Here is a 12,183-nt window from a genome sequence, read left to right on the forward strand (position 1 = left end):
CTTCCTTCCTTTCTTCTTCCCCTTCCTCCTCCTCCTCCTCCATCTTCTGACAGGGTCTCGCCCTGTTGCCCAGGCTGGTCTCAGTCTTCAACGTGGGCTCAAGCAATCATCCTGCCTCCGCCTGCCGTGTAGCTGGAACTATAGGCGTGAGTCTGCGCACAGTTTCCTCCACCTTCTAGAACACAGGTAGGGTAGTTGTAATAGTTATTTTAAGACTTGAGCCTGCTCTCTCATTTGTGTCACTTTGGGATCTGTTTCCATGAGTTGATTTTGCTACTGATTATGGGTCTTACCTTTCCGGTTTTTCTGCACGACTGGAAATTTTTTATTGGATGCTAACAAAACATTATAAATTTTCTCACATTAGGTGCTAAATATTGTATTTATTTAAATGTTATGAATTTGTTCTTGAAAGCAGTTTTGTTATTGAGATCACTTGATCCTTTCAATGCTTGCTTTTTAAGGTTTCATAAACTGGGTGCTTTATACCTTGCATTCAGCTCTCCCCGGTGTCAATGTCTTGCATAACCATGAAAACATTTAGCAAAAATAAGATTTTTTTTTTTTTTTTGGTACTGAGGATTGAACTCATGGGCACTATACCACTGAGCCACATCCCCAGCCCTATTTTTTATTTTATTTAGAGACAGGGTCTCACTGAGTTGCTTAGGGCTTTGCTAAGTTGCTGAGGCTGGCTTTGAACGGGTGCACCTCCTGCCTCAGCCTCCCAAACCTGCAGGATTACAGGCGTGCACCACCGCACCTGGCAAAAACTTAGACATCAAAATTCGTGCAACACTCTGAACCCAATCACAGACTTTGTTTGGATTCTACCAGTTTTTCCACAAATGGCTCATCTGTTCCAGGAATCCCCATGTTGCATTTAGTTACCATGTGTCCTTAGTCCCCTGTAATCTGTAACAGATGCTCATTCTTTCAAGATTTCTTGGAGAGCATTGGCTAAATGTTATTGTATTTAATTTGTGTGTGTCCTGTGATTAGACTGGGGTTATAGATTTGTGCAAAGACTACCACAGAGGCAAGTGCCCCCTTCATCATATAATGTCAGGGGTTTATGATATCAACATGATATATCATTGGTGGCATTAATAAAGGTCATTTGGTCATTCGGTTAGGGTGGAGTTTCCAGGTTTTCCACTGTAGTTATTTAATGAACAGAGCTGGAAAACATAGGCAGGCATACTAACCCCCACACACCACACCTCGGTATTTAGTTTTTGTATCTATCCATCTGTATTTTAGTATATAAGTAAAATCCCCACGAGTTCATATTGATGACACTGACTAGCCCAATACCGTATCTAGCTTTGCTTATCTGTAATTTATCTGTTGTTTGTTTATCTATCTGTTCAACCCTAGCCTACACATGGTCTCAGAATTGCTAACCCACACCCTGTGAGAAGCAAATTTCCCACCTGGAAGCACAGGGTATATTTATTCTTTTTGTCTGTCTTTACAGAACCCAGCTAAACCCTGTTTGCCAAAGGTACTTGGACCGTTCCTCTTTTTCCCTGGCCCTCTCAACGACTTGTCACCACACATTTATGACACAGATACTTTCATTTGCCACAGATTGGTCTTTCATCCTGAGCCCAGGCTTCCTCTTCTGGTTTTCTTGTTCATTTGCATCCAATCAAAGTTCCTGTGGTGCCCAGTTCTACTGTTTTACCAAACGCACAGGCATGGATCTACCACCAGGTGGCACCCTGCAGAGCAGTTCCTTTGCCCTAAAACTTTCCTCTTGAGGTGCCCTTGTATTCATCTCCTCCTACAACCGCTGGCAACCACTCATCTATTTTATATCCTTATATTTTGCCTTGATGAGAACAGACTCATATAATACATAGCCTTCTTCGTCTGACTTTCTTTACTCAACAAAATACATTGCAGAACCTTCTGCATTGCTCCATGCATCGATGGCCTTTTCCTTGTTATTGCTGTGCCTTTTTCCAATGTCTGGATGTACCTCATTTTATTTACCCCTTCACCTGTTGAAGTGTGTATTGATTGTTGTGACTGGACTTTTTCTTATGATGTCTTTTTCTTATGATTTTTCAGTTTTAGTTGACTCAAATTTATGAAGTGTTTCCTTATGGTTAGATCTTTTGTATACTGTTAAGTGATCTTTACTCTGAGGTCATGAAGATATGCTCCTCTTTTCTTCTGAAGTTTTATTATTAGTCATAAACACAGTAGGTCTCTGATCAATCTGGAATTGATTCTGTATATGGTGTGAGGTAGGGATCAGGATTCGGTTTCCTCCATGTGGATATCAGCTAACCTCCACACCCCTTACTGAGAAAAGAACTCCTCCTCCTCAGTGCAAGGCAGTGCCATCTTGATCTTAAATGAGAGGGCCATTTGTGTGGATCTGTTTCTGGGATCTCTGTTATGGTTATATGTTGGTTTGTCTGTCCTTGCATAATATTACACTGTCTAAATCAAAATAAAGCCCCAGCATCGATCTTGATATCTGGTAATATGGGTGCTTCAGCCTGTTTCCTCCTCTTCAGGGTCGCCTTGGCTACTAGAAACCCTTTGCATTTTCATTTGCATATAAGGTTTAAAATCAGCTTGTCAGTTTCCACCAAGAACCACTGCCTGGAAGACTTTACCTAGACTTTCAATAGCTCTATGGATCTATTTGGGAAGAATCAACATCTTAATAATATTGAGCCTTCCAATCCATACAAACAGTATATCCAAGGGAAATTTTTAAAGACACTAAAATATAAAAGATTTTGGTGCAACCTCTTTTAGGACACAGGATCTGCCCCTCAAACTTAGCAGTGCTTCCCTCAGTGAATCTGTTCCAGGTAAACTGAGGCCTCTATTCAAAACTGAGGAGTGCTGCCAGGTGTGGTGGCACAAGCCTGTAATGCTAGCAGCTTGGGAGCCAGAGACAGGAGGTCACAAGTTCAAAGCCAGCCGCAGCAACTTAATGAGGCCCTAAGCAACTTAACCAGATTCTGTCTTAAAATAAAAAAATAAAAAGGGCTGGGGATGTGGCTCAGTGGTTTAATACTCCTGGGTTCAATCCCTGGTACCAAATTTAAAAAAAAAAAAAAAAAAAAAGGAGGCATGCTGACCACTATATACTCCTCTCCATGATTACCCCATCCACCTCTTTCTTTGGTTTTATTTGTATTTGTTTAAAAATACAAATATTAATTATATTACTCTAATAAGGATTGGCAGTAGATAAATGAACAAAACTAAAATATTATTCAAGAATAATATACACTAGAAATTTAGAAAATTTTAATGGCAATGAGATTTTAAATGTAATAATTTTTTTGATCTCTTTTAAAAAATCAAAGTGCATCAGTGATATCATTATTGAGTCACTGGTATATTTTTGTGTGAATTTTTTCCAGCAACTGTAAAAAGCTCTTTTTGACTAAGAGCTGGTTGGAGAAATGGTGAGGAGATATTTTTAAGCTAAGTCCAAATATTTTCCCTCTGGCTTTCATCTTCAAATCAAATCTCTTGTTCAATAACTTTGAGAAGATCTTTTTTTTAAAAAAAAAAAGTTTAATATTTTGGCAGGAACCACAATCTTTTTTTAAATTAACAAACTGTAGTTTTTGTTTCAAAAAAAAAACAAAAAACAAAAACCAAAAAACCTCCCAGCATTTTTTATCATGTGCGATGGAGGTTGTACTGCTGAGTTACCTGTATAAATTTCCACACTGACATGTTTATATTCTCCTTGTTCAAAATGCCTTGAATCTAGGGTACATGTTATTCTTGAAATGGAAGCATTACTTTGTCAATTGTCACTTCCTTCCTCCTCTGGAGAATTGAAGACTTTTAAATGAGTGTGAAATTTTATGCAGACTCTAACGCTCTAGATAGATTCCAAAATTTATTGGTTCAGCTTTTGGATTGTTAACATTATAGCATCAAGATTCTAGAATCCAGCAAACTGGACCTGTGATGGCTAATGACTTTTGTTCCTTCTGCTGCCCCTTCCTGGCTGTTCTGTCTGCCCTGTGGGGCTGGGCTGTTGGGCACCCTGGGACACAGGCTGAGCTGTCATTTAGCTCAAGGTAGAGAGGTACTGAGGTTGCATTAACTGGGTTCTTAGAAACTCTCCTTTTGCCTGGAGCTATATGTGTTCTAAGTGATACCTGGTCACAAGGGGCTCTGTGTCTGGGGATATCCCTCTGGATATGACAAGGCAGGGAGGTTGAGAGAAGGAAGCGGTCCCCTGTTGGAACAGAGACAGGCCTGGGACAACCTCCTGGTGTTTGCCTGTGGGGCCTACAGAGAGCTATACCAGCCGCCCCTTGGCGCCCAGCTCATCAGTGTTCTGGTGACCCAGCCCAAATTAACAGCCTGACATCTGCCCTGATGTCCTGCACTGTGCTCTCCTTCCCCCTTCCCCAGTCTGATGGCTTGTGTCACCTCCCCCTCTCCTCCTGGCTTCCCCCTCCTGCACCAAGAGCTCCTGTGGCCCCTCCAGTACTTCTCACTTAGAGTGACAGTCACCGTGGCGAGCCACCCAGTTCTCACAGGCCACTTCTCTGGCTTCATTCTACGCTCCAGTTGTGTACTTTGGGACACAATGAAATATTTATATTCAAGTATGAATTTTCAGAACTATTTACAAGGTTCCCCACATTTTAATGGTCACTCTGCCAGCCTCCCTTGCACCTTTCTCTTTTGAGGTTTAATGGCTATAAGACCCCAAAGAGGAAATAGGGTGGGGTGGGCACAGGAGGCCTGGGTCCTGGGCTGGCTCATCTACTCACTGACTAAGTAAACTTGGGTATGTCCCTTCCTTCCCCAGAGCTACAGTTCCACATCTAGGAGAGGAGGAGGTTAGTCTGTATCAGAGATCAGACATTTTTGATGGTGCAACCCCCACCAAATGAAAAAGAAATGTGACACGTCTTCACAACACATGCATAGTCCTTTAGGACTATATATATTTACTACTATACTATTGTAGTATAAATATGCAAAACAAAAAAATTAAAAGGAAAGCTAAAAATCACATAAAATATTTTAAAGTAAACTCCTTGTATTATATGTAACAGAATTTCTTCCTTGCACCATTTTATTTTTTTTGCATGGGATTAACAAGTGTAGGGAGAACGATGTGGTTGGATTGCTTCATTATCCTTCAAAACCTTGCTTTAATGCTTTGAAATAGAGCTGTTTAGAGGTCTGGTGCTAATTTAGTTGTTTTTTTAAAATTGACACATAATGTACATATTTATGGGGTGCAGCTAGGTTAGTTTATTTTTAACAGCTGTCTAACTGGTCCATAGGGAAGAAATGTGCCACGGGCTGCGTGAATAAATCATGGCATTCATTTTTATCCCCATCCACCAACTAAATGCTTTTTATTGAAATTAAGCTATGAATTGTCTATCATCCTTTGTATCAGTGACTCCAATAGCTAATTGGAAAGCATTGCGTTTTTATATTTTTAACAAATGTACTAAAAAATCCACTGACATGCTTTATTTAGAAAATTTTCAGACAGGCTACAAAAATCTGTTTCTAATATTTTCAGGTATGCAGATGTAAGCATTTTTTATAGGTGACACCACGTTTTTTTTAACAACAAAAATACCACTTTCAAAATATTCTCTTCAAAACATGAGTTTCTTTGGAAAAGAATTAATGTTCAAATGAGTCACCTAATTTACCTTGAAGAGTCCAATAAATTTGAGTTCATTTTAGTGAACAACACAACAAATACACAACACACACACATGCACATGTGTATGTGTGTGTATATATATACATATATACACACACACACACACACACACACACACATATATATATATATAAGTAAAATTTATTTAGCAATATAATAGGTATCAAAGAGTCACTTGTCATTGTAAAAAGCTCAGCAAATTTGGGACACTTGTCTTTTTTTTTTTGGTACTGAGGATTGAACCCAGGAGCACTTGTACCACTGAGCTACATCCCCAGTCCTTTTTATATTTTTTGTATTGAGACAGCGTATCACTAATTTGCTGAGGCTGGCCTTGAACCTGCAATCCTCCTGCCTCTTTTTATGCAAGAAAAACATATCCCTCATCTTTAAGTTTGATGGGTCCTCTGCCAAGAGATGACCAACAAACCTCTGTGTGGTCCAGGAGATTTTCCCTTCTGATTACAAATCATTCCATACATTTTAAATATATATTGTTTTAGAAAAACTAACCATATCAATGCATTCTGTTGTATTTTCTGTACTTGCATGTATGTGCGTGCATGCGTACTATGCTAGCGATTGAGTCCAGGTCTTATACATGCTAAGCAAGCACTCTACCTCTGAGCTGTAACCGCAGTACCCTGAATTTATCTTCTTAGCCACAGTAACCTGTGGGAAATCCTATAGGAAATTAGTTTCACACGTGTCACCCTCTCTTTTCATCACGGAGCAATCTTTCCATCAATGACTACACTCAATTTTACCCATAAATGGCGTTTTTATTAAAGAAGCAATTTACTCTTCAATGCATAACACCTTTTTCTTTAGTGGCTTGCAGTAATGTGATTCTTCATGTATTTCATTATTGAAACAGAACCCAGTAAACCATACTGGAATCATCTGTATTTTACCTAACATTTAGAAAAGCTTCTGCAGTGTGAAATCTGTTCTAGTGCTTATTTCCCACATCTTCAACAATATTTTCTCTGCATCTTCCAACGGGCTCACCATGTTGGTTTATGTTCTTACTGCCATCCGGTATCACCCCAACTGCCCAGCTTCCACTCACTACAAAATGAAGGGGGTGCGTGCGTGTGCGCGTGCGTAGGTAAGTCACGTGATATGAGTCAAAGGAGAAATGAATTGGCCTCCTGGCAACCATCTCCCTCCCATCACTTCTAGCAAACTCAAGCAATGGAGGAGGCCCCAGGGAAAGGAAGATTGTATCTCATTTCCTGGATGAAAATGTGCTTTGGCAGTGAGCTTGTTGACCTGCTTTGCACCTGTCTGAGCACAGAGAATTGATGCAGAGACTTCTTGTTATATCTGACTGGATTCCCCAGGTTTCCATCTCTTAGAGAAAAACTGGTATTTTGAGTAGGAGAGGGAATGGCGCTGACACTTTCTTGTTCACTTGAATTTGCATTGTAAGCATCATCTCCAATGCGTTGTCCTTGGTAGGAATCTTGTTAAGCCACGTATCCATTTGTGAGAAAAGTTAATGTAGTTAAAAAAATTGCTAATGTAATCTGCAAAGCTACTTAGCTTGGTCCATGTGACCTGGAACATGTCACAGTAGATAAGGCTTATCAGCTTTAATTAAAGGCATCCAACAAAGCATTTCTGGGGATGTTGAGGTTAAAGAATGGAGGATCTAGGTGGAGGGGAGCTTGTCTGGAGGTTCTAGAGGTCAGCCTGGATTCCCCTGGACCCTGGCCACACCTGCAACATATATTTGTGAGATTTGTATATATATTATAAATTTTTATAAAATTATGTATATATAATACATGTAATGGACTCCCACTGACGGAGGATCTTATTTACATGGAAAATTTCTGTGTGTTTTGCTTACTAAGGTGGCCACAACAAAGTGCTATACACTATGTGGCTTAAACAACAGAAATTTATTGTCTCATAATTTGGAGGCTAAAAGTCTAAAGATCAAGGTATGGGCAGCATTGGCTTCTGCTGAGCACCAGAAGGGAGGTGCCTGCTAGTTTGCTGGCAATGTTTGCCATTCCTTGGCTTGCAGAAGCACTACCCTGAGATCTACCTTTATCTTCACATGAGTTCTCCCTGAATGTGTGTCTTTGTGTTTCCTAATTTCTCCTTTTTATAAGGACATCAGTCAGATTAGGGGCCCACCTTCCCTCATGTGACCCCACCTTAATCCAACGAATTACACCTACAAGAACTCTATTTCCAAATAAGGTCGAATTCTCAGGTGTTCTGTATTAGAAACTTCAACATATGAAATGAGGAGGGGACACAATTCAATCTATAATACTGAGTTACACCTCAGATGTTCCAACATAGGATCTTACAGGGTAAGAGCTTAGAAGTGTGTGTGTGTGTGTGTGTGTGTGTGTGTGTATTCCATGCACTCTCTTGAACAAATTTTCAAGCACACAACCCACAATTGGAAACTAGACTGTACAGCAGTCTAAATCTAAATCTCTAGAACATACCCCTCTCACCCAGCTGAATCTTTGCACCTGGCTTACATGAATTCATGTTTTTCATAAGAACCCCAGGTGACTAGATGCTCACAAGTTTGAGAACTATATAGTCACCTGAGATGACACAGAATGTCTCCCACACACCTCAAATAAGTAGAAATATGAATAAAATGAGATCACACATTTGAATATGTAGTTGAGTTCTAAAGGAATGAAAGAAAAAAATCACACACTGAAAATGAAGCAATCTAAACCAGAAAGCAGAGCATTGACTGAAGCTAGTACAGCCCAAAGGAGCTTTAGACAGGGGTACTGAGCCCTGGGGACTGGCTGAGCCCAGATAGATGTCCACAAAGAAGGTGACAGCCAACACATGTTTGGATCAGAGGAACTGGGTGAACCCTTTTGCATGAAGCTTGGAGCTTAAAGAGATACCTTGTCAGTGAAAGGGGGACTCAGAAAAATCAACCAGAGTTGTTTCAACCACCTAGAAATTTGGAAGATTAAGGAACTAGTGGCCATTCACATCCACTGAGGCACATATAAGAAAAAAAGGGGTTTTGGTTGGGGTAGAGGCAGCAGGTATTGGGGTCATTTTGGAAGAAGGGAGCAGAGTTGGGTTCTGGTAAGATTTGCCAGCAGATGATAAAATTTTAGAACAGGTAAGGGCTGGGCCCCTGAGCAATTGGGGGAAGGAGTTCCTGGAAATGAGAATGAATTAGGGGCACTAAGAATCAGTGGAGGAGGGTGCCAAAGATGAACTTGCCACTTGTAAAGATTTCCAAGATTGTTCTCTGCAGTTCCCCCTTAAATCTAGTATTAGTCAGTATTCCATTACTGTAACAAAATGCCTGGTATAATCAACTTAAAAAGAGTCAAGAATTGTTTGGCCTCCTAGTTTTGGAGGTTTTACTCGAGTGTTGGTTGGCCCCGTTGCTTTGGACCTGCAGGGAGGCAGCACATCATGGCAGGAACATGTGGAGAAGGAAGCTGTTTGCCTCATGACAGTTGGGAAGCCAAAGTCAAGAACAATAGAAAGGGGCTGATTCCCACTGTCCTCTTCAAGGGCACACCCCCAATGACCTAAGACCTCCAAGTGGACCCACTTCTGAAAAATTTCACCACCTCCTGATGGTGCTAAACGGAGGACCAAAATTTTAACAAGTGGGACTTTGAGGGACATTTAAGATCCAAACTATAGGAAACCCTCATGAGGTCTGCCCCCGCGCTACTTTATCCCAAAGCCCACTCCTGGGCCTTTAGAAGGAGTAGCAAGCAGTCTCAGCAAGCCGCCTCTGAGCTGGCAGGAAAGCAACTGGAGTGCTATTTGCTCAGCAGGCCCAGTTTAGGGGAGCCAGGATTTCTAAAGTCACCCTTCCTCATTTGGGGACTTAGTTTGAGAAATAGTTTGTTTTTTTTTTTTTAATGAAAATTGCTATGCAAATTACGGTATCTATTTCAATTAGGTAACAACTATCAGCTCTCATTTGCTGGTTGGTATTTATCAGACACTGTGCAACTTGAAACCTACCCTGCTTAATCCTCATGACAATCCTATTAGGCAGATACAGTTACAGTCCCACCCTATCTTGTAGATGAGGAACCTCGGGTTCTGGGAGCTTATGTAATTTGTCTAAACTAAAGTCACTCAGTAGTAAACAGTGACACCGGGACTGAAACCCATGTCTGTCTTGCTTCTAAATGATATGTCAACAGCAGCTTATTCTGAGGGAGTCGGTTACAGATGAGGTTTGTCCTATTCTTATCTTTTCATTTTCCAAGCTTTCTACATAAAATGGAGACAAATTAATAGCCATAAGAAAAAAAAAACACAACACAAAAATAATAATAAAGCCTTTGGAATGTGTAGGCAAGTGGAAACAGTAGTGAGGACAGTGATGTCAGGTAGGGGCTCTTATCCCTCATCCCAGGTACCCACATCATACCCGGGGTCCTGGCTCACGGAGTCAGCACCTACCCCAGTCTTTAGGTTGTTGCTGTTTTCTTCTCAAACCCAGGACAGAGTGCTTGTGACAGATGGGAGAGGCTCAGGGAGGCATGACCCCGACCCTGATAGGCCTCCCTCACTCTCCTTCTCCCCACCCACAGGTCAACCCTTTCAGAGACCGCATCTGCAAAGTGTTCTCACATGACGATGTGTTCTCCTTTGAGGATGTGCTGAGCATGGCCTCTGTGTTCAGTGAGCAGGCCTGCCCCAGCCTGAAGATTGAGTACGCTTTTCGTATCTACGGTGGGTGCTGTGGGCGACTTGTGGTAAGAGGCGGGTGGGCATACTTACCACATCTGGAATCCAGCAACATCAGTTAATTGATGGGATGGTGTTGACTGGGGTTTACTTGGGTCTTTGTGGCTATGTATCATGTTTCTCAAGTCCTAGGGAATAACAAAAATAATTGAACTCAACCTCAATGGATGGGTGCCCTCCCATCCATGCCATTCAGGTCAATGGAGTCACTGGTGTTGATATGTGGTGGTGGCGCAAGGGTGGGCCAGAGGGAGAGAGAGAGGAAGAGAATGACAGGTAAGTAGGAAGGGGTTATGTTTACTCAGCAGAAGGAGTGTTGGGTGAGAAGAAACATGAACACTAGAATTAGGTCAACCACAAATGGCCAAGCAATCTTGAACACATCATTCCACTTCCCTGGAGCTTGGTTTTTCTCATATTTAAAATGAAGGACTTGAAGTAGATCAGCTCTGAGGTCCTTTGACTTTATTTGTGGCGGGCGGGGGGGGGGTGTCTCTGATTCTGTCTGGGATAGTTTCAGGGCTCTGCTAACATTCTGCTCTTCACCAGGTAAATGTCCCCTTACCACAGGTGGCACACCGGGTACTCTCAAAAGAAATCAAAAAGAAATCTTGCCAAGAGGTCAAACAGGCTGTGTGCAAGGCTTTGAGTGCACTGTGGCTTACATATACAGACTTGTACAATTCGGCATCACTCTTTCCATTTGAGCTGAGACATGCATCTTCTCCTGTCCTCATGCATCCATGAGCCAAATTACACAGGCTGATAAAAACCCTGAATTCATTCTGACTTGAAGAACCAGAGTGTTAGGGACAACTAACCCCTGAAAAGTAAGAGGAGAGTTCAGAGAGAAGGAAGCCAAAGAAAAGAGCCTATGTTTTTTTTTTTTTTCCATAAGCTCAGCAGAGATCTCTTCTGATTTCTAAATTATATATAGGCACAAACGCAAAGCAACTTTACTAAGGATAAGAAACTGAACTAAGATTTGAGGAACTACTACATTTTAACAAGGCCCCCTGATTTGCAGTCTGAGTCCAACAAATTGCCTACTAAAGGCAAACATTAAGCACTCTTTGGAGGAATATAACAGAATACAGAGACTCCACAGCAAACATCTATGATATCCAAAATGCAATCCAAGATTACACAATATACAAAAATTTTCTTTCAAAATTAATGCATTCTCAAGAAGGAAGACTGACTCTGACTTGATCCAGGTGTTGAAATTAATTGACAAGCATTTTTACATGGCTATTGTAACTGTATTTTAGCCAGATTCTTTAAAGAAACCTATCTAATAGTGAGGGAGAAAGAAAGATAGAGACAGAGATAGAGATAGAGATAGAGATAGAGATAGAGATAGAGGCAGAGATAGATGAGGGGACTGATTTTGATTTCAGGACATTTTAGCCAGCTTTTTCATTGCTGTGACAAAAAGACTTAGCAAGAACAACGTAGAGAAGGGAAAGTTTGTTTGGGGCTCATGGTTTCAGAGGTTCAGTCCATGGTCAGCCAACTCCATAGCTCTGGGCTCAAGGTGAGACAGAAAGTCATGGCAGAAGGGCATAGAGAATGAGAGCAGCTCAGGACATGGCAATGAGGAATCACAGAGAGTGCTGTGCTCACCAGGGACAAAATATAAACCCTAAAGGCATGCACCTCGTGGCCGAATTCTAGTCACACACTACCTGCCTATGATTAACCTCTAGTTAATCCATATTATTGGATTTATGCACCGATTAGTTTAAGGCTCT

The 12,183-nt window shown here is 41.2% G+C and overlaps 1 protein-coding gene across 19 annotated transcripts in view; it reads left to right on the top strand.

Moving 5' to 3' along the window:
* The window catches only part of Cib4 (calcium and integrin binding family member 4), a 109,781-nt gene that overhangs the window by 89,449 nt on the left and 8,149 nt on the right, over window positions 1–12,183 (top strand). For 16 of the 19 annotated variants that reach the window (XR_013429162.1, XR_013429163.1, XR_013429166.1 and 13 more), the window contains one exon: window positions 10,273–10,414. The exons of the other annotated variants lie outside the window; for them this stretch is intronic. Coding sequence is in view for 12 of the 16 variants with exons in the window: in XM_078029523.1 (XP_077885649.1) it covers window positions 10,273–10,414 (142 nt within the window). In the remaining 4 variants the exon portion in view is untranslated. The remainder of the gene's footprint in view (window positions 1–10,272; window positions 10,415–12,183) is intronic. 19 annotated transcript variants of the gene reach the window in all.

The sequence above is a fragment of the Ictidomys tridecemlineatus genome, chromosome 12, assembly GCF_052094955.1.
Source record: "Ictidomys tridecemlineatus isolate mIctTri1 chromosome 12, mIctTri1.hap1, whole genome shotgun sequence".
Taxonomy (NCBI): Eukaryota; Metazoa; Chordata; class Mammalia; order Rodentia; family Sciuridae; genus Ictidomys; species Ictidomys tridecemlineatus.